Consider the following 23039-nt stretch of genomic DNA (forward strand, 5'->3'; position numbering starts at 1 on the left):
AGATAAATCTATACTAAATATATTCATATGTCACCAAATAATTTATTAAAACATACTGTTTTGCAATGAAGGTCTACAGTAACCTCATGTTGTCCACCCAATCAAAAGGATCAGAGATTGAATCTAGTACTGAAAGCATAAACTACAGCTAGCTAGCACTGCAGTGCATAAAATGTGGTGAGTAGTTGACTCCAAGAGAGAAAAACAATAGTTGAACAGTTTTCAACTAATTAATTTATTAAAAAATGAAGGAGAAGCAAGCATTGTAATTTCTTTTCAATTTAATTCAACTGTTACTTAGCTAGCAGCAGAGAACTGGAAGGAGAGGCGGCCAAAGGAAGAATTGGTTTTGGGGGTGACCAGATATACCTGCTGGAGTGCGTGCTACAGGTGGGTGCTGCTATCGTGACCAGCAAGCTGAGATAAGGGGGGACTTTACCTAGCAAGGTCTTGTAGATGACCTGCAGCCAGTGGGTTTGGCGACGAGTATGAAGCGAGGGCCAGCCAACGAGAGCGTACAGGTCGCGGTGGTGGGTAGTATATGGGGCTTTGGTGACAAAACAGATGGCACTGTGATAGACTGCATCCAATTTATTGAGTAGGGTATTGGAGGCTATTTTGTAAATTACATCGTCATCGTCAGGATCGGTAAGATGGGTCAGTTTTACAAGGGCATGTTTGGCAGCACGAGTGAAGGATGCTTTGTTGCGAAATAGGAAGCCAATTCTAGATTTAACTTTGGATTGGAGATGTTTGATGTGAGTCTGGAAGGAGAGTTTACAGTCTAACCAGACGCCTAGGTATTTGTAGTTGTCCACATATTCTAAGTCAGAACCGTCCAGAGTAGTGATGCTGGATGGGCGGGCAGGTGCAGGCAGCGATCGGTTGAAGAGCATGCATTTGGTTTTACTTGTATTTACGAGTGATTGAAGGCCACTGAAGGAGAGTTGTATGGCATTGAAGCTCGTCTGGAGGGTTGTACAGAATTGTATTTGTTTATTTTTTTTATTTATCCGTTATTTTACCAGGTAAGTTGACTGAGAACACGTTCTTATTTACGGCAACGACCTGGGGGATGAATGAGCCTATTGTAAACCGGGGATTATTAGGTGACCGTGATGGTTTGAGGGCCAGATTGGGAATTTAGCCAGGACACTGGGGTTAACACCCCTACTCTTACGATAAGTGCCATGGGATCTTTAATGACCTCAGAGAGTCAGGACACCTGTTTAAAGTCCCATCCGAAAGACGACACCCTACACAGGGCAGTGTCCCCAATCACAGCTAACGATTAGCGGGCCGCAGATGGGCGTTCAGGTAACGTTGCGACGGAGGGGCCAGTTGGATAACTCCCTCGGGCAGATAACATTGGTAGTCCAATCGTGGAGGCCCAGTGGGGCTCCGCATCGGTAGTAAAACGGGTCCGGATAGGTGATTGTAGCCCAGGAGTGGCTAATGGAACTCTTCAGCTGGCGTGCTCCAGAATAATTGTTGTTTGCTCCGGGACCAACGTAAGCCAATAGTCACTCGGATAGCAGCTAGCTAGCTGCAAGATCCAGGTGTAAATGTCCAGAGCTTGCGGTAGAAATCTGGGGATATGGAGAGAAAAATAGGTCCTGTATGTTCTGGTCTGAGTCACGTTGTACAAAACTGGCGATAGCTTTTCGAGCTAAAGGATAGCTGATGACCACCAACAGTGGTTAGCTGAATACTAACGTTAGCCAGTAATCTGGCTAGCTTCTGGCTAGCTTCTATTGTGGATTTCAGAATTGAGGTGAATAATACTTTTTTTAAATTGGTGAGGCGGGTTGAACGAGAGTGTTTTGAAGTTGAGATGGGGTTTTTTTTATTATAAAAAGATATGCGAAGAAAATATGTAAATATATATATATACACGGGACACGACGAGGACAAAGGACGTCTGACTGCTATGCCATCTTGGGGGAAAAAAAGACTGTAACGTTACTGTATGATTGTAGCGGGTTTACTAACGCATTAGTTCTATTAGCTATGTTGACTAGGACGTTACTTTAGCTAATATGGAGACAACGATGTAGGCTGTGTGTAGCGGTTATGATATGGTTTGGACAGGTTTTTTCGCCTGGTCACACAGCTGATGTGTTGTTCATTGAAGTCGACAAAAGAAGGTAAAAGGTGAGAGGAGGAGAGTGCATAGAGGCTAGAATGAATACAACGTGACTGCTAGGTATGAAAGTGAACTGTGTTTATGCGTGATCTGGGTTGTATTCATTCTGCCGACTCTGCTGAAAAACGTTTCTTAAACGAAAGCAAACAAAACAGGGATAAAAATAGCAGAATTTGTCCAATAGAAATGCTTGTTTGCAACTGTTGGACTAATGATTACACCCTAGATAAGCTAGAAGTTGTCCATGTGCCACTCACTGCCTGTCATCTCAAATTTTTCTCTCTCTGTGTACACCTACATTGTAAACTTTTATTTATAGGCTGTAGCACCTCATGATGGTTATAGGGAAAATTAGAGTATCTTGTAGTAGCCTAAACCTATCAGAAAAATTATCATCATGAACAGCACTTACTGAGATATATACAGTGCCTTGCGAAAGTATTCGGCCCCCTTGAACTTTGCGACCTTTTGCCACATTTCAGGCTTCAAACATAAAGATATAAAACTGTAGAGAGTTTGCTGCACTGAAAGTAAAGGGACCTCGCTGAATAATTTATCATCACGCCCAATTTTTCAGTTTTTGATTTGTTAAAAAAGTTTGAAATATCAATAAATGTTTGTTCCACTTCATGATTGTGTCCCACTTGTTGTTGATTCTTCACAAAAAATACAGTTTTATATCTTTATGTTTGAAGCCTGAAATGTGGCAAAAGTTTGCAAAGTTCAAGGGGGCCGACACCTCCAGCAGCATCTGGTCCCATCCAGGGACCAACCAGGAGCAATCCTGCTTAGCTTCAGAGGTAAGCAAGCAGTGGGATGCAGGGTAATATGTTGCTGGTTTAAAGTTGAAGAGTAATGACAAAACATTTATAACATACATATTGACATAGTTAAATAAATAAAAGTGTATAACCTTTTTTAGAAAGGATATTTCATGCTGAAACCTTCAAATTAAACATCAATGGTATTCACTAAGTTGATGGTTTATACACTGGACAAAAATATCAACGCAACAAGAAAAATGTTTGTTTCATGAACTGAAATAAAAGATCCCAGAAATGTTCCATGCACACAAAAAGCTTATTTATTTCAAATGTGGTGCAAAACTGTGTTTACATCCCTGTAGCAAGCATTTCTCATTTGCCAAGATAATCCATCCACCTGACAGGTGTAGCATATCAAGAAGCTGATTAAACAGCATGATCATTACACAGGTGCACCTTGTGCTAGGGACAATAAAAGGCCACTTTAAAATGTGCAGTTTTGTCACACAACACAATGCCACAGATGTCTCAAGTTGAGGGAGAGTACAATTGACATGCTGACTGCAGGAATGTCCACCAGAGCTGTTGCGAGAGAATTGAATGTTCATTTCTCTAGTATGTCATTTTTGAGAATTTGGCAGTGCGTCCAACCGGCCTCACAACCGCAGCTCCACCACGTGTATGGCCTCATGTCGGCGAGCGGTTTGCTGATGTTAACGTTGTGAACAGAATGCCCCATGGTGGCGGTGGGGTTATGGTATGGGCAGGCATAAGCTACGGACAACAAACACAATTACATTTTATTGATGGTAATTTGAATGCACAGAGATACCGTGACGATATCACCTCGTTTCAGCATGATAATGCACAGCCCCATGTCGCAAGGATTTGTACACAATTCCTGGAAGCTGAATATGTCCCAGTTCTTCCATGGCCTGTATACTCAGACATATCACCCATTGAACATGTTTGGAATGCTTTCGATCTAAACTCAGCAAAAAAAGAAACAGACCTTTTTCAGGACCCTGTCTTTAAAAGATCATTCGTAAAGATCCAAATAACTTCACAGATCTTCATTGTAAAGGGTTTAAACACTGTTTCCCATGCTTGTTCAATGAACCATAAACAATTAATGAACATACACCTGTGGAACGGACATTAAGACACTAACAGCTTACAGACGGTAGGCAATTAAGGTCACAGTTATGAAAACTTAGGACACTAAAGAGGCCTTTCTACTGACTCTGAAAAACACCAAAAGAAAGATGCCCAGGGTCCCTGCTCATCTGTGTGAATGTGCCTTAGGCATGCTGCAAGGAGGCATGAGGACTGCAGATGTGGCAGCGCAATAAATTGCAATGTCCGTACTGCGAGACACCTAAGACAGCGCTACAGGGAGACAGGACGGACAGCTGATCGTCCTCGCAGTGGGAGACCACGTGTAACAACACCTGCACAGCATCGGTACATCTGAACATCACATCTGTGGGACAGGTACAGGATGGCAACAACAACAACTGCCTGAGTTACACCAGGAACGCAGAATCCCTCCATCAGTGCTCAGACAGTTCGCAATAGTCTGAGAGAAGCTGGACTGAGGGCTTGTAGGCCTGTTGTAAGGCAGGTCCTAACCAGACATCACCGGCAACAATGTCGTGGTTTTGTCTCACCAGGGGTGATGGTCGGATTTGCGTTTATCATCGAAGGAATGAGCGTTACACTGTGGCCTGTGCTCTGGAGCGGGATCGATTTGGAGGTGGTCTGGGGCGGTGTGTCACAGCATCATCGGACTGAGCTTGTTGTCATTGCAGGTAATCTCAACGCTGTGTGTTACAGGGAAGACATCCTCCTCCCTCATGTGGTGGTACCCTTCCTGCAGGCTCATACTGACATGACCCTCCAGCATGACAATGCCACCAGCCATACTGCTCATTCTGTGCAAGACAGGAATGTCAGTGTTTTGCCATGGTCAGCGAAGAGCCTGGTCTCAATCCCATTAAGCACATCTGGGACCTGTTGGATCGGAGAGTGAGGGCTAGTGCCATTCCCCCCAGAAATGTCCGGGAACTTGCAGGTGTCTTGGTGGAAGAATGGGGTAACATCTCAGAGCAAGAACTGGCATATCTGGTGCAGTCCATGAGGAGATGCACTGCAGTACTTAATGCTGCTGGTGGCCACACCAGATACTGACTGCTACTTTTGATTTTGACCATCAGTTGTTCAGGGACACATTATTAAATTTCTGTTAGTCACATGTCTGTGGAACTTGTTGCTGAAAATAAACGCAGTTGACAGTGAGAGGACGTTTCAGTTCCCGCCTATATCCAGCAATTTCGCACAGCCATAACAGAGGTGTGGGACAACATTCCACAAGCCACAATCAACAGCCTGATCAACTCTATGTGAAGGAGATGTGTCACGCTGCATGAGGCAAATGGTGGTCACACACCAGACACTGACTGGTGTTCTGAACCACGCCCCTACCTTTTTTAAAGATATCTGTGACCAACAGATGCATATCTGTATTCCCAGTAATGTGAAATCCATAGATGAGGGCCTAATGAATTTATTTAAATTGACGGATTTCCTTATATGAACTGCAATTCAGTGACATCTTTGAAATCATTGCATGCTGCGTTTATATTTTTGTTCAGTATATTTAGGATAATGATTTACAGCATTGTCATTCTACTTATTTTCATATATTTTACATGTGATAAGGCCACACAGAGGGCTAGATTACAAACACCTGTGATAATCTGAAGTATCCAAAAGAGCCACTTGATGTCTTGTGATAAATAAGATAAAACCTTTGAAAGAATTGAACATTTTGGTCGTTTTCAGTAATATACCCTCCCTTTGCAACCCTAGTCCTGGGAAACTTTGTTTGTGGTGACACTGCTGAAGCAAAATGCTATCAGAATGAAACCACTTTTGAGTAGCCTACATTTACATTTGTGAACACATGTAAACGTACCTTCACCGATGAAGCAGGTTTCAAACATAGCCTTTGGTAATTTCTGCCTTAGATCTGACATTTTAATGGCTCCGTCAACTGCCATTACTGTTGGACTGAAATCAAACAAAATGACTTTGTCAAGTTATGTTACCACATGAAAACAGGGAGTTAAACTTATTTTTTGTTTTGTTGCCTACTGTCTTGCTATGGTGTGCCCTACTAGACACGACCCACATCAAGTAAATTGGAGAGATATTTACAGGATACTGTATTTATAAGTCATAGCATAGGGAGAGAGAGTGCACCTTCACACTAGGGTTGCATTGAACTTACAGTTTAGCTGGAATCAGGGGTCCCGTGCTAGACTTCAGACCCACATGGTAGACCTGGGAGCTGATATGGAGCTGACCCCTCCAGGGGTAGTAGTGAAACACTGTAATAATATTGACATTTTAGCAGACAATGTTATCCAGAGCAACTTAATGCATTCAGTCAAAGCAGGAATGCACTGTACTGTAGTAGTAATGATATGCCATTGAACGGTACCGTAACATTATCCAAAAGGACCGTTGTAACAGTTTGATTCATTTACTCACCTGTTTTTTCTTCCTCACTGCAAAAGAGAAGGGAAAAAAAATCAATAATTTTGTAAGTTTTAGAAGATGTTCCTTTTCAAATATTTTCTATGAATCTGGAAAAATGAAAAACCCATGAGCGAGAGGGAAATGTACCTCTTCTCTTGGTCCTCTGATGCAGGTGTCTTGGTATCCCAATAGGAAAAAGACACTATAGCGAATGGGCAGGCATGGCTAGGAGGCTGGACTGTCGAGTCAGCCCCTCCACCAGGCAGCTCATACATGTAGTACTGCAAAGACCAACACAAATCTCTTCAGCTTTGCAATTGTATTGTATTTATCACTACTGTATCTACAGGTCTATTTCATCAACTTTTCTAAACGCCTGGAGCAAAAACACAAATAAATTATAACTTTTTTCATTAGAGAGGTAGCTTACTAAATTAGTTTCCGTTTTATTGCTTTGACACAGAGTGCACATTTTACAATTGAAGGCAACAGAACCCGAAACCCAGCAGGCAAAGCTGGTTGAAATGACGTCACTACAACTGTTTTTTCCTACTGGAAAAGTACACAGTGTGACATGGATGGATGGATGAACGTTAGATGGATGGAGGAATCTCACCTGTGTTCTCTCAAAGGCCAGGAAGGAGCTGGTGTTGGCTGACACAGCACTGAGCTGCTCTGATACATGACAGTCAAACCCATTAGAGGGAGGGGTGTAGTTTACTGTGTAGTTCTCTGTCACATCTCTCACTCTGCCCTGTAGAACAACACAAAAAGAGAGAGAATTGAATGACAAGCCCTTTCAACAAACAAATCAATCAAAATGTATTTACAAAGCCCTTTTTACATCTGCAGTTGTCACAAAGAGCTTCGCAGTAACTCAACCTAAAACCCAAAGAGCAAGCAGAAGCACGGGGGCAAGGAAAAAACTCCTTAGAAGGAAAAAAACCTAGAGGAACATTCAACAGTGAAGTTACACATAGCAACGCCTCTGTGGCTCGTAACTATGTAAATACCTTGGTGAGTCTGATGATGGCGATGTATCCAGACTTCCCGTGGTACCAGCGGTTTAGGTCCAGGCAGTCGGAGTACTTGGACACGTACACACCTGAGTTAACAAGAAAATTCACATCCTTGACAAGTCTGTTCCCACAGCAAGAACATGGGGCGGTGAGTGTGCCAGCATCCTCCTCTCTGATAAAACCAAAACAACCATATTCAGTGCAGAATAAGGCGTGAGGATCTTGAAAGATATTAGCTGAACTAAATATTTGTAATACAAGGAATACAAATATATGTAGGTTTAATTACATTGAAACATTTCATTTGAGAAGTGGAAATATAGATATTGTAAAAATGTTATTGAATAAACGCATCACACAGTCAATGGGTTTTGGTTTATTTCTAAATGTGAATATGTTATTTGTGCTCATTTTCCCAATGGCCAATCGTGACAGCCCAGGGAACCAAAGCCACACCCTAAAATATGTTTTTTTATACACCTGATCTGACATGAAAGTCAAGGACATGGGAGCCATGTTGTAAAACGCCCCTAGTATCACAGTACGAAGGCACACCCAGTCAAGCCTTACCCAAAACAATTAGCAATATCCTCCAGTGAGTAAGTTCCAAAGCCGCTCAGTGAGTTGCTTGGAGACATGTCAAAGATATTTTCAATGCGTGGGAAAACGTTCTATACTTTGGTGCCAACTGCCAAGCCCAACACAGCCTGTGTTCCCTTTCTAAAACAATGAAGTGAGGACTTTGAAAGAGGCTGTGAAACTTCACACTGGTTTTCAGGTTAACTGGGACGGCAGGTAGCCTAGTGATTAGAGCATTGAGCTAGTAACCATAAAGGTTGCTAGATCAAATCCCTGAGCTGACAAGGTAAAAATTGGTTGTTCTGCCCCTGAACAAGGCAGTTAACCCACTGTTCCTAGGCTGTCATTGTAAATAAGAATTTGTTTTTAACTGACTTGCCTCGTCAACACTGCATAATGTAACTGAGGTGGTTTGGCAGAATTGGCACCACACTCACACGATCAACTTGTGTTGGCCCCCTAAGCTAATGCTCAGGCTTTTTCTCAGCAGGCTAACACAGTCCTGCAGCACACAGGTACATGCTATGGATATGTGGTTAGATATTTTCCTTAGTCTGAGCAGAGAGGGCTGTGCCATGTCAATTTCTCTATAGTGAAGGGAGGAGGTTCACAAGGGGAGAAAAAGGAAAAAAATAGATTAAGCACATTCAAGCAGTGACAAGTGACGAAACCATACAGGAATGAAAAGGGCTGACAAAAGACCTCTTGTACTAGTACTGGAAAAAAATAGACTTCAACTCTTTTTGTAAAAAGTTGCCTAAGATCTCTAAACAGTTGTCTCTAGTTTTTTCTTTTTAACATGGCGATGTCGTACACATTTAGAATTGTTAACTTTTGAAAGTGCAAAACAACACACTACACAAGGACTCTGACCACTGTTTCCTTCCTCCGTAACTATGTCAGTTCTCAATCTGGTCCTAGTAGATATACAACGAGCAGACTTTGTCCTACCGTAGATAATCTTACATCACCCTCCCCCTTTTCGAACTGCTAGGGACTGCCTCCGCACCTTGAATTCTATTCAGGAATGCATTTATGAAACTCCAAACAAAGTTAGATATGTGCTGTATGTTTGAAGCTAAACTCTCATAACATTACTAACATTCTGCTGGTAAAAGTAGAATCATTCCAATGAGTTAAAATCATATCTAATTTCTACATCGTTAAAAAAAAAAGTTCTGTATGCCTATGTATAGGCTAACGCTACTCCCTGCCTCAGCAGACATTACTAGAGTTAAGTTTCACTGGTCTCTCCCCTCTTTTCCACTCTACTTCCACTTTCTCTTTCCAATCAAAGCATTCATATCATATGTCTGTAAAGCACAGTTTCACTTTCCAAAGCAGAGGGAGCAAACATGCACTGAAAAGTCCACCAGCAGCTTGGTAAGAAAACTGCTTTCAATCTCATTACTTATGTTATTAAGTGTATTTAGCCATATACTGCACACTCACGGATAGCATAGTATAGATTGTGGTCACAATTTAGACAATTGCATGTCATTTAGTGTGCGAGCAAGTTGCCTCTCTATAGGCCTAGCTAGCCAAACAGAGGATGTCCATTATACCAGCTTAGAACTGTTCCTTTGTTTAGTTGAGGCCTTGTGGCTGACAGCATAAACAGTTTTCATTAATAGTCAAACTACACATTTTTCTCTTATCCCCTTAAAACAGGTTGTTGTTGACCTAGTGTATTTAACTTCCGTGCTGCGAACCATTTAGTAATTTCCACTTGGAACTTTGCCAACACAAAGCCAGGAAATGGGTTTAGCGTCGTGTCTGACCATTGGGCACAAACTGGTTGAATCAACGTTCTTTCAACATAATTTGTCAAAGTAATGTGACGTGGAAACTACATGGAAAATACATTGGATGAAAAAAAAAAATCACAACGTAATTGTTTTGAGGGTGACATTTCAAACACAGGATTACGTGATCGTGGTTTTAGATAACAAAACATATACACACCTTGTATAAAATATGTTGAATTTGTACCATTGAAATAACATCAGATCTCCACTATCAGAAAAAAAACGATAGGATGAGCAGCACCTCCTACTGGAGAATCAATAAATCTACAGTTATCCATTTAGTCTCCCATCCAAGGTTTTAATGATGCCCAGCACTGCTTAGCTTTGATATGTGTTACTGACTACTACCAATATGCTATCATGAGAATTGTTATTGAGATCTCTTAATAACTACAGTGGGGCAAAAAATAATAAGCCAGAAATCTTGCTTGTTTGTAGGTGACCAAATACTTATTTTCCACCATTAATTTGCAAATACATTCATTAAAAATCCTACAATGTGATTTTCTGGATTTTTTTTTTAGTCTGTCATAGCTGAAGTGTACCTATGATGAAAATTACAGGCCTCTCTCATCTTTTTAAGTGGGAGAACTTGCACAATTGGTGGCTGACTAAATACTTTTTTTGCCCCACTGTATATAGAGTCACTGTTGTTATCAAAGTCATTCCAAAACATAGGTTTAACAGAGCAAATTAAATGTACCCATACTTTATAAGTCATATAGCCTAGTGGTTAGAGTGTTGGATTAATAACCGAAAGGTTGCAAGATTGAATCCCCGAGCTGACAAGGTAAAAACAAGGCAGTTCAGGGGCAGAACTGTTCCTAGGCCGTCATTGAAAATAAGAATTTGTTCTTAACTGACTAGCCTAGTAAAATAAAAAATATCATCAACAATACTATTTAGGCCTATATAGCATTTGCGAAATCATCAACATCTATTGTTTTAAAGGCCCCCGCCAGAGGGCAATGCCTCCCCTGTAATCAATGTCATTCCTGTCCCTGAGCGTAAATTCTCGTTTAGGTTCCACCTCTGAAGAATGACAAAGGCTGCTAATACATATTTGCGAATTACGGGTGGGAACGTTGTGGTGATTTCCACGTGGAGTGGAAAAATAACAACAAGTAGAGGCACAGACAGCGGTCAGCGTAGCTAGCTAGAATGCTATCTTTATCTAGCTAGCTAATATCTGGTTGTTGCTGTTGTTTTTTAATATACCCTATTTAAAAGATTAGCCAGCTGGCTAGGCTATGGCTGGTTCTGGGTTTGTCATAACAAGCATTTAGGGAAACCGTTGCCACAGATGGTTAGGGGAAGCCAGTATCTCTGTATTTGCCATGTATTGTTTTGTCATCTTCTATAAATTGCATCCACGAATCCGCCATAGAAATACAAAGAATAAGATTAATCTCCGGTATCATCGATTGCCAAACAATTTAACTGTTTCGACCAGTTTCGTTTTTCTACATTGAAATGGACACGGTGCAACCTTTGGTATGCTACTGGCAGGCTATTCATCTGCAGTACAGCAAAGTCAAGTCAGGCCATGCTCATGCCATGGTTCACAAAGCTAGAAGAAGTGAAATGATAGACTACAATGACCTTGCTCATGATGCACACCACAAATTATACACTACCTCCCCAAATGTATGTGGACGCCTGCTCGTCGAACATATCATTCCAAAACCATGGGCATTAATGTGGAGGTCCCCCTTTTGCTGCAACAACAGCCCCCACTCTTCTGGGAAGGATTTGCTGCGGAGACTTGCTTCCATTCAGCCACAAGAGCATCATTGAGGTCCGGCACTGATGTTGTGCGATTATGCCTAGCTTGCAGTTGGCGTTCCAATTCATCCCAATGGTGTTCGATGAGGTTGAGGTCAGGGCTGTGCAGGCCAGTCAAGTTCTTCCACACTGATCTCGACAAACCATTTCTGTATGGACCTCACTTGTGCACGGGGGTATTGTCATGATGAAACAGGAAAGGGCCTTCTCCAAACTGTTGCCATAAAATTGGAAGAACAGAAGAGTCTAGAATGTACATTGTATGCTGTAGCGTTAAGATTTCCCTTCACAGGAACTAAGGGGCCTAGCCCGAACAATAAAAAGCATCCCCAGACCATTATTCCTCCTCCACCAAACTTTACAGTTGGCATTATGCATTGGGGCAGGTAACGTTCTACTGGCATTCGCCAAACCCAGATTCGTCTGTCGGACTGCCAAATGGTGAAGCGTGATTCATTACTCCAGACAATGCATTTCCAATGCTCGAGAGTCCAACGGCAGCAAGCTTTACAACACTGCAGCCAACGCTTGACATCGCACATGGTGATCTTAGGCTTGTGTGAGGCTGAAGCTTCATTTCATGAAGCTCCTGATGAACAGTTGTTGTGCTGATGTTGCTTCCAGAGGCAGTTTGGAACTCGGTAGTGAGTGTTGCAACCGAGGACAGAAGATTTTAACGTGCTATGGGCTTCAGCACTCGGCGGTCCCGTTCTGTGAGCTTGTGTGGCCTACCACTTCGCGGCTGAGCCATTGTTGCTCCTAGACATTGCCACTTCACAATAAACAGCACTTACAGTTGACCGGGGCAGCTCTAGCAGGGCAGAAAAATGATAAACTGACTTGTTGGAAAGGTGGCCATTCTACTGCAAATGTTTGTCTATGGAGATTGCATGGCGGTGTGCTTGATTTGATACGCCTGTTAGAAACGGGTATGGCTGAAATAGCCAAATCCACTAATTTGAATGGGTGTCCATATACTTTTGTATATGTAGTGTGTATGTAACAACATCCTGAGCGCATTGAACACATCAATACAAATGTGAAAACAACAACAAAATAGACCAACAAGTTTGTGTAATTTTCTTTTGCGGGTACCTTTTCAACATAGGATAGACACCAATCAAAGCAGCATGGTCAAAACCATTCCAAAATGCAGACATAGCACACAATATGTAATAATTTATAAAATTGTCTTTTTTTTAATACAGACTAGCTAAATAATAAGTGAAACTTGACAAATTATCTAAAGGATTATGATAATTTGCTGGTAAAAAAGTGGAGCTCAGGCAGCCAAGTGTAGGCTTTGGCGAAAAGTTGTTTGGCTCAGTCACGAGGAAGAACTTTGCAGGTGTTTCTGATTAATAAACAATGCCATGCTGATGGGTAGTAACATTCACATAAAACCCAGACCCGAAAAAAAACGTAGACTGAAAAGTATTTGCAAGTCATCCCATAAGGGAAACACATGGCATTGACATGGAAAATATTTGAAGTTACAACTTTGGTTTTCCCACTTTAAGCCCAAATATATCATACCTTGACTAAAACGATGACTTATTGACTTAAAGTGCTGTGCAACATCATGTGTAAGCTATGGGCATCATCTTTCAGCTAAAAAAATATATAATTTCCACTCGTGAGCATTTAAATTCAACCCAGGGTTCGACTAAAAATAGACAATTCATACAGTTGAAGTCAGAAGTTTACATTACACTTAGGTTGGAGTAATTGAAACTAGTTTTTCAACCACTCCGCAAATTTCTTGTTAACAAACTATAGTTTTGGCAATTCGGTTAGGATATCTACTTTGTGCATGACACAAGTAATTTTTACAACAATTGTTTACAGACAGATTATTTCACTTATAATTAACTGTATCACAATTCCAGTGGGTCAGAAGTTTACATACACTAGGTTGACTGTGCCTTTAAACAGCTTGGAAAAATCCAGAAAATTATGTCATGGCTTTAGAAGCTTCTGATAGGCTAATTCACATCATTTGAGTCAATTGGAGGTGTACCTGTGGAGATATTTCAAGGCCTACCTTCAAACTCAGTGACTCTTTGCTTGACATCATGGGAAAATCAAAAGAAATCATCCAAGACCTCATAAAAAAATTGTTCACTTCCACAAGTCTGGTTCATCCTTGGGAGCAATTTCCAAATGCCTGAAGGTACCACGTTCATCTGTACAAACAATAGTACGCAAGTATAAACACCATGGAACCACGCAACCATCATACCGCTCAGGAAGGAGACGCGTTCTGTCTTCTAGAGATTAACATACTTTTGTGCAAAAAGTGCAAATCAATCCCAGAACAACAGCAAAGGAACCTTGTGAAGATGCTGGAGGAAACAGATAAAAAAAACTATCTATATCCACAGTAAAACGAGTCCTATATCGACATAACCTGAAAGGCCGCTCAGCAAGGAAGAAGCCACTGCTCCAAAACCGCCATAAATAAAGTCAGACTAATGTTTGAAACTGCACATGGGGACAAAGATCATACTTTTTGGAGAAATGTCCTCTGGTCTGATGAAACAAAAATAGAACTGTATGGCCATAATGACCATTGTTCTGTTTGGAGGAAAAAGGGTGAGGCTTGCAAGCCAAAGAACACCATCCCAAACGTGAAGCACGGAGGTGGCAACATCATGTTGTGGGGGTGCTTTGCTGCACGAGGGACTGCTGCACTTCATAAAATAGATGGCATCATGAGGTAAAAATTATGTGGATATATTGAGGCAACATCTCAAGACATCAATCAGGAAGTTGAAGCTTGGTCGCAAATGGGTCTTCCAAATGGACAATGACCCCAAGTATACTTCCAAAGTATTGGAGTGGCCATCAAAGCCCTGACCTCAATCCCATAGAACATTTGAGGGCAGAACTGAAAAAGTGTGTGTGAGCAAGGAGACCTACAAACCTGACTCAGTTACACCAGCTATGTCAGGAGGAATGGGCCAAAATTCACCCAACTTATGGTGGGAAGCTTGTGGAAGGCTACCCGAAACATTTGACCCAAGTTAAACAATTTATAGGCAATGCTACCAAATACTATTTGAGCGTATGTAAAATTCCGACCCACTGGGAATGTGACGAAAGAAGTAAAAGATTAAATAAATAATAATAATAATTTACTAGGATTAAATGTCAGGAATTGTGAAAAACTGAGTTTAAATGTATTTGGCTAAGGTGTATGTAGACTTCCAAATTCAACTGTATATAGGCCTAAGGTTGTAAAATTTGGTTAAAATGTAATCTTCAAGTTAATAATTAATATGTTGGATTCACGTCTCCATCTCAACCAAAAATGTAAGTTAAATCATAGGAATAAATCAAATCAAACTTTAAGGGCATTTTAAATAAAATTTTGATTTGACTCAGTCCTATTCCTTACCTTTGATTTTTGGTGAAGAGGTGATTCCGACATATCAATTATTAATTTATAGACAAACTGGATATTTATTGAATTGTGGTTGGTTGTCAATGCAACCAAATATAATTTGAAGGAGATGTATCTTCTGCTTGGATAGTTCTATTTGTGCCACTGACTTCGTCTGGCTTTAATTCCAGTTTAAATAAGTGACATGTTGAATTCACGTCTCCATCTCAACCAAAAATCAAAGTTAAAGAATATGCCTAAATCAAATCAAACTTTAAATGCACTTTTTAAATAGGATTTAGTCCTATTCTTTAACTTTGATTTTTGGTTGTGATGGAGATATGAATCCAACGTATACATTTTTTATTTGTAGACAAACTGGAAATAAAGCCAGACTAAGTCAGTGACACAAAAGATAAATCTCCTTCAAATGTTGATATTTGGTTGCGTTGACAACTAAACACAATTCAATATCACTTTTACAATACAGTAAATAGCCTAATAACTTTCAAGTTATCAAATTATATGTTGGATTCACTTCTACAAATAAACCCAAAATAAAAGTTAAAGAATGGGATTTAGCCAGTGGCTCAGATGAAACTATCCAAGCATTAGATAAATATCATTTAAATGTTGATATTTGGTTGTGTTGTTAACCAAACACAATTCAATATTACTTTTGTAATACAGTAAATAGCCAAAAGTTAAGACTGTCTTACAAGTACAGTGGGGCAAAAAATTATTTAGTCAGCCACCAATTGTGCAAGTTCTCCCAATTAAAAAGATGAGAGAGGCCTGTAATTTTCATCATAGGTACACTTCAACTATGACAGACAAAATGAGAAAAAAAATCCAGAAAATCACATTGTAGGATTTTTAATGAATTTATTTGCAAATTATGGTGGAAAATAAGTATTTGGTCACCTACAAACAATCAAGATTTCTGGCTCTCACAGACCTGTAACTTCTTCTTTAAGACGCTCCTCTGTCCTCCACTCGTTACCTGTATTAATCAACTGTGGGAGCAATTATTAGGAAATGGAAGACATACAAGACCACTGATAATCTCCCTCGATCTGGGGCTCCACGAAAGATCTCACCCCGTGGGGTCAAAATGATCACAAGAACGGTGAGCAAAAATCCCAGAACCACACGGAGGGACCTAGTGAATGACCTGCAGAGATCTGGGACCAAAGTAACAAAGCCTACCATCAGTAACACACTACGCCGCCAGGGACTCAAATCCTGCAGTGCCAGACATGTCCCCCTGCTTAAAACAGTACATGTCCAGGCCCGTCTGAAGTTTGCTAGAGAGCATTTGGATAATCCAGAAGAATATTGGGAGAATGTCATATGGTCAGATGAAACCAAAATATAACTTTTTGGTAAGAACTCAACTCGCCGTGTTTGGAGGACAAAGAATGCTGAGTTGCATCCAAAGAACACCATACCTACTGTGAAGCATGGGGGTGGAAACATCATGCTTTGGGGCTGTTTTTCTGCAAAGGGACCAGGACGACTGATCCGTGTAAAGGAAAGAATGAATGGGGCCATGTATCGTGAGATTTCCATCAGCAAGGGCATTGAAGATGAAATGTGGCTGGGTCTTTCAGCATGACAATGATCCCAAACACACCGCCCGGGCAATGAAGGAGTGGCTTCGTAAGAAGCATTTCAAGGTCCTGGAGTGGCCTAGCCAGTCTCCAGATCTCAACCCCATAGAAAACCTTTGGAGGGAGTTGAAAGTCCGTGTTGCCCAGCAACAGCCCCAAAACAGCACTGCTCTAGAGGAGATCTGCATGGAGGAATGGCCAAAATACCAGCAACAGTGTGTGAAAACCTTGTGAAGACTTACAGAAAACGTTTGACCTCTGTCATTGCCAACAAAGGGTATATAACAAAGTATTGAGATAAACTTTTGTTAATGACCAAATACTTATTTTCCACCATAATTTGAAAATAAATTCATTAAAAATCCTACAATGTGATTTTCTGGATTTTTTTTCTCATTTTGTCTGTCACAGTTGAAGTGTACCTATGATGAAAATTACAGGCCTCTCATCTTTTTAAGTGGGAGAACTTGCACAATTGGTGGCTGACTAAATACTTTTTTGCCCCACTGTATTTATTCAACCTTAATGTAACACATCCATGGCCACATATTGAGGTTACATTTACTATAATGTCTTCTTATGTAATCCTAGAAATCGTGCATGTTCAACATAGCATGCAAAGGATGCAGGTCTGTGAAAATCTTCACAACTGCTATAATAATCTGCGCAGACTCTCAAAAAGCATTGATCACTTGCACTTTTAATGTAATCTCAAGTGCAATCCAGGTCATTTGGTTGTGCTACTAGATGAAGCACAGTAATAATACATTAAGTTGTTGTATAAATACAAAATGTCTGACATTGTATTCCTATTTAAACTTTGTTGCTTTTAAATGGTTGAAAGCACAGTGATAACACATTTAGATGCCATTGTTTTTCCATTGGAATTTGGTTGTACTTTTAAAATGGTTGAAAGCATCGTGATAAAATATTGCGAATTCAGTGGGTGAATAAAGGTTTAAATGACATTGATCAACGTCTCAACCAAATATTACCCAAATTTCCACGTTGAAATTATGTGGTGTGCCCAGTGGATGATATCTCGTTTTCTATGGCGGAGGAGTTCTAAAACAATATAGCGGAGCTCATTTACCCTTTGAAGGATCTCCAAGCGTTGAGCATGTACTGTGACCAGGGATTACACCAGTTTCTCCCAGTTTATTTGCCTTTAAAATAGAAAAATAGTCATTAGTAGTGATCAGTAACTTCGCTTGGGGATGTTTTGAGGTAGTTTTCTATGACAAGAATTACAGATATGGGTTTCTCCATACAAAAAGGGAATCAGTGTGTGACTTTCTTTCCTTTTTTATCAGAAATATTAATGTAGATATGGTTATAATTGTGTTTAGAGTGATATTACTCTGGTGTTCATTGATATTCTTCCTTATTTATTATTTTCACCTTATTTTTGTCGTCAAACAGTAAGAACCCATAGGACTCCTCCAGTTCTTCCTCGGAGTATCCCATGCCTCTCCTTTCAGTTCGGAAGGCCTCATACTGTCCAACAACAAGAAAGAGGTCATTCTTTATGTCGTATGTGACCAACATCTTGCTAGCAAAAGTCAAGAGATTTTATGTAAACATGTACTTAACGACTGACTGAACAGCACAATAAATACTAAGTATTACACATAGTATGTACTATCAAATATAACACATTTACTATCATGTAGAAGTACAAGTACGATCATGTATTATCAAGTATTACAAAGATATTATCATGTAATAACTGAACTCTCTGGTCAAAGGGGGGTGGCGCACTGAGGGGTAAGCAGGTGGTTTAAAAAGTTACCAAGTCGTCAAATATACTGACCCGTTCTTGCAGGGTGGTATTCTTTATCAAGAAAGCAGAGTTGTATCTGAAAGACTGCTTGGACTCCTCATACATGTACATGTTCTGCAGTGGAGGCAGAATACTGTTGTCGAAGGGCTCAGAACCTGGTAGTACAGGTAACAAAACACCTGGTGGTTGGAACAGGATGAAGATTAAATAGTGACTTTACCACAGGGTTGTAAATTGTTATGTTTTGTACCAACAGTTGCCATGCATTTGTAACTACCCATGTTGATATATTATATAATTGTTTCGATTATATTCTAGGCTATTCTATACTAGGTGCCTTGCATTGGTAACTACCACATGTATGATAGTATTTAAACATTTTTAAAAGTATGTGGACATCCCTTCAAAGGAGTGGATTTGGCTATTTCAGCCAAACCCGTTGCTGACAGGTGTATAAAATCGAGCACACCGCCATGCAATCTCCACAGACAAACATTGGCAGTAGAATGGCCTTACTGAAGAGCTCAGTGACTTTCAACATGGCACCTTCATTGGATGCCACCTTTCCAACAAGTCAGTTCATAGAATATCTGCCCAGCTCGAGCTGCACCAGTCAAATGTAAGTGCTGTTATTGTGAAGTGGAAACATCTAGGAGTAACAACGGCTCAGCCGCGAAGTGGTAGACCACACAAGCTCACAGAATGGGTCTGGCAATTGCTGAAGCGTGTGTAGAATTGCTGAAGCGTGTACAGAGTTCTAAACTGCCTCTGGATGCAACGTCAGCACATTAACTGTTCGTCGGGAGCTTCATGAAATGGGTTTCCATGGCCTAGCAGCCACACACAAGCCTAAGATCACCATGCCCCAGTGCACAAAGCGAGGTCTATACAGAAATGGTTTGTTGAGATCATTGTGGAAGAATTTGACTGGCCTGCACAGAGCCCTGACCTCAACCCCACCGAACTTTGGGATGAATTGGAATGCCGAGCGTGAGCGAGGCCTAATCGCCTAACATCAGTGCCCGACCTCACTAATGCTCTTGTGGCTGAATGGAAGCGAGTCCCCACAGCAATGTTGCAACATCTAGTGGAAAGCCTTCCCAGAAGAGTGGAGGTTGTTATAGGAGCTAAGGGGGTACTAACCCCATATTAATGCCCATGATTTTGGAATGAGATGTTATACGCGCAGGGTGTCCACATACCTTTGCTCATGTAGTGTATTTATGCCAAAATTAGTGTTTTACCTATGGAACTGCATTATCTGGAGTGCTTACGAATTCTAACGACAGTGAAGTTAGACCAGTAACCTATGCACACGTGACAAAATACTGTAAAAACTAACACTCATAAATAGACCTAAAACCAATGATGTATGACTACAACCAATTCTCGAAATAGGCAAAAAAAACTCTATTCGTCACCTCTTGCGGCACCATTCTCGATTTCCATGGTTGAAAATAACGTATTGAAATCAGTTTGTGCCTTTTTCTCCTCTTGACATTCGTAGACCACCTCCGTCTTCCATTGACATTCCGATACTTTTAATTCGTCTATTCCGAGAAAAATGTAGCCAATCCATATGAATTATTTGGCGAAGTCTTTGTGCCAAAGGCAAGTTTCCACATACGTTGCAACCAGGAAGAAGTACGAAAAAGAAAAAACGTCGCGATTAGAACACACTTCGATATTTTGTGAATTTTTCTGACACTATACTCAGATATGTCACAAATAGCATATATATATATATATATTCACCGAGTAATGTAATATTAACTCAACGTAAAGTAGTGCTTCCAAAAAAGAAACAGAAACTTATGTCACCCCGCATCCATTTTGAGAATGATTTGCTTTCTTGTCTCCACTCCGCTAGTAGACGCAGTTGAGTAGATGCTTGAGCTTTTCAACATCAAGGACAAACTGAAAACTGTCCATGAATGGAATACATTATGTCCATTAAAAGATTTTAAGTGTGGCAAACATATGCATTTAGAGCAGACTGTCATTTACAGTAGGCCTACATTTTATACCGACATTTTACAAATAGGAAAATTAGTTAGAAAAGTTCCACTTCTTCACTGAATATATCTCATCTATGTGGTGTTATACGTGTCTACACCTCGATTGTAAAACGTAACATTAAATTAACAACTGAAAAGGCGATGCCGCAACAGAGTGATTATTAGAACACTCGAACTGCTAATGCAACGATAACCGGACGTTACGAATGCTAGGGGGAGGAGAGTGGACGATTGAAAGTGGAAACTTCCGTTCAATCTTTGGAAGGCTGGTTGCATTCCAAAAGCTTAAAATACACACCCTATACCCTCAACCCTCAAATTAAGTGAACACTTCTGATGACGTATCCTGACGTCTTGACGAGTATACATTTGCAGAGCAAGGGGCGAGGAACATTGACGGTAGTGCCCCTGTATGCGATGCATGTGCGACGGTCAGCCTGGAGTGTGTGAAACTGCTCATACGGCATGGGGCTATGGTCAACCCTCCACTGTTTACCTTCTCACCCATCCCCGAGGCCTGCGTTGGGCACCACACACAGTATAAACACACACACACTGGGATGATTTGTAGTTTACTCCCCTTAAGTGTTTTAAACTATGACTGGCGTTTTTGTGTGTGTTACAGGAAACTCTGAGTGTGTTCAGCTCATGATAGATGTAGGAGCTCTGATGGAGGCCCATGACTGCCACTTTGTCCCAAATATATTGACATAGTAAAATAAATGTGTGTAAAAAAAATAAAGGATATTTCATTTTGAATTCCATTAATACTGTATATGTATGTGGCCAAATGCAAGACTATTAAGTTTATATGTGTGAAATTGTCTTTTGCATGGTCTCTGCATGACTGGACTGTTGAAAATGTGTGTGTTACATGTGTCAAGTACACCCCTTCAATGAATATCTGCAGGTTATCATATTCAATCATGTTAATACTTTTTACCCTTCAATTTTTTGCTTTACTAAAGTTAAATTTCATATAATATGTTGGAAAAGAAAAAGTGCCATATTCAGTACTTTTTGAGGATGAGAAATTCAAAACTATGACAAACTGTCACATGAAACGCTCTGTTTGAGAAGAATGAGGAAGGAACGTCTTGTCTGATGGTATGGATGTGGCCATGGAAGTAGGGTCTTACCATGGTTCGAACAGCTGCACATGTAAGCATGGTTTAAAGGTCACTGTGTAAGTATGCTCGGACGCTGACACACAGACCAGACAGAGTACTTCCTCTTTCTTCACATTAGATGACTTCTGTTCCCTCTCCACCAGTGACAGCTGTGACGCATGCACAAACACAGAAAATGTGTGATTGTTTATACTGATCTAAAACGATGCATGGGTATATCTTTTGTTTGTGTCTATTATATTCAGAAGCTGAGCTAAGGTGTCAAAGAAATTGGACTTTGCTTGGGAAGTAAACTCATACAATGTGTGACTGTCGCTATCAATTGATCTATTAATTTTCTGTAAAACAGAATATGTATAATAAAATTGAGTGTTCATATACATTTTCATAATAAAACATTTGGTAGTGGAATTGGGGAAATCGGGTCTAGACTTTAATATCCATTATTATTTTTATCATTATCATTAAATTGCCTACTTAAAATATGTAATGAGTCTTATTAAACTATGTAGAATTGCAGGATATTAGCTGAAAAACAACAATTTTCTTAGGTACAGTAGCAGTCAAAAGTTTGGACACACCTACTCATTCAATAGTTTATTTTTATTTTTACTATTTTCAACATTGTAGAATAGTACTAAAGACATCAAAACTATGAAATAACACACATGGGAATCAGGTAGGAAACAAAAAAACACATCAAAATACATTTTAGATTCTTCAAAGTAGGCACCCTTTGCTTTGATGACAGCTTTGCACACTCTTCGCATTCTCTCAACCAGATTCACCTGGAATGCTTTTCCAACAGTCTTAGAGGAGTTCCCACATATGCTGAGCACTTGTTGGCTGCCTTTCCTTCACTCTGCGGTCCAACTCATCCCAAACCATCTCAATTGGGTTGAGGTCGGGTGATTGTGCAGGCCAGGTCATCTGATGCAGCACTCCATCACTCTCCTTATTGGTCAACTAGCCCTTACACAGCCTGGATGTGTGTTGGGTCATTGTCCCGTTGAAAAACAAATCATATTCCCAACAATAACGCAAACCAGATGGGATGGCATATCACTGCAGAATTCTGTGGTAGCCATGTTGGTTAAGTGTGCCTTGAATTTGAAATAAATCACTGACAGTGTCACCAGCAAAGCACCATCACACCTCCTCCTTGCTTCACGGTGGGAACCACACACGTGGAGATCATCCGTTCACCTACTCTGCATCTAACAAAGACACAGCGGTAGTAACCAAACATCTCACATTTGGACTCATCAGACCAAAGGACAGATTTCCACCTGTCTAATGTCCATTGCTCGTGTTTCTTGGCCCAAGCAAGTCTCTTCTTCTTATTGGTGTCCTTTAGTAGTGGTTTCTTTGCAGCAATTTGACCATGAATCTGTGATTCACGCAGTCTCCTCTGAACAGTTGATGTTGAGATGTGTCTGTTACTTGACCGCTGTGAAGCATTTATT

The 23039-nt window shown here is 40.5% G+C and overlaps 1 protein-coding gene across 8 annotated transcripts in view; it reads right to left on the bottom strand.

Moving 5' to 3' along the window:
- The window catches only part of LOC118400899 (uncharacterized), a 38281-nt gene extending 17206 nt beyond the window's left edge, over positions 1-21075 (bottom strand). For all 8 annotated transcript variants that reach the window (XM_035797900.2, XM_052474661.1, XM_052474660.1 and 5 more), the window contains exons 1-10: positions 19847-21075; positions 18456-18604; positions 18044-18139; positions 17736-17808; positions 7467-7558; positions 7070-7207; positions 6601-6734; positions 6466-6482; positions 6203-6302; positions 5888-5982 (exon numbers count right to left, since the gene is read on the bottom strand). In XM_035797900.2, coding sequence (XP_035653793.2) covers positions 5888-5982; positions 6203-6302; positions 6466-6482; positions 6601-6734; positions 7070-7207; positions 7467-7558; positions 17736-17808; positions 18044-18139; positions 18456-18604; positions 19847-19874 — 922 coding nt within the window. In that variant the 5' untranslated portion in view covers positions 19875-21075. The remainder of the gene's footprint in view (positions 1-5887; positions 5983-6202; positions 6303-6465; positions 6483-6600; positions 6735-7069; positions 7208-7466; positions 7559-17735; positions 17809-18043; positions 18140-18455; positions 18605-19846) is intronic.
- Between the last annotated feature and the right edge of the window lie 1964 nt (positions 21076-23039).

Source organism: Oncorhynchus keta, chromosome 22, assembly GCF_023373465.1.
Source record: "Oncorhynchus keta strain PuntledgeMale-10-30-2019 chromosome 22, Oket_V2, whole genome shotgun sequence".
Classification (NCBI taxonomy): Eukaryota; Metazoa; Chordata; class Actinopteri; order Salmoniformes; family Salmonidae; genus Oncorhynchus; species Oncorhynchus keta.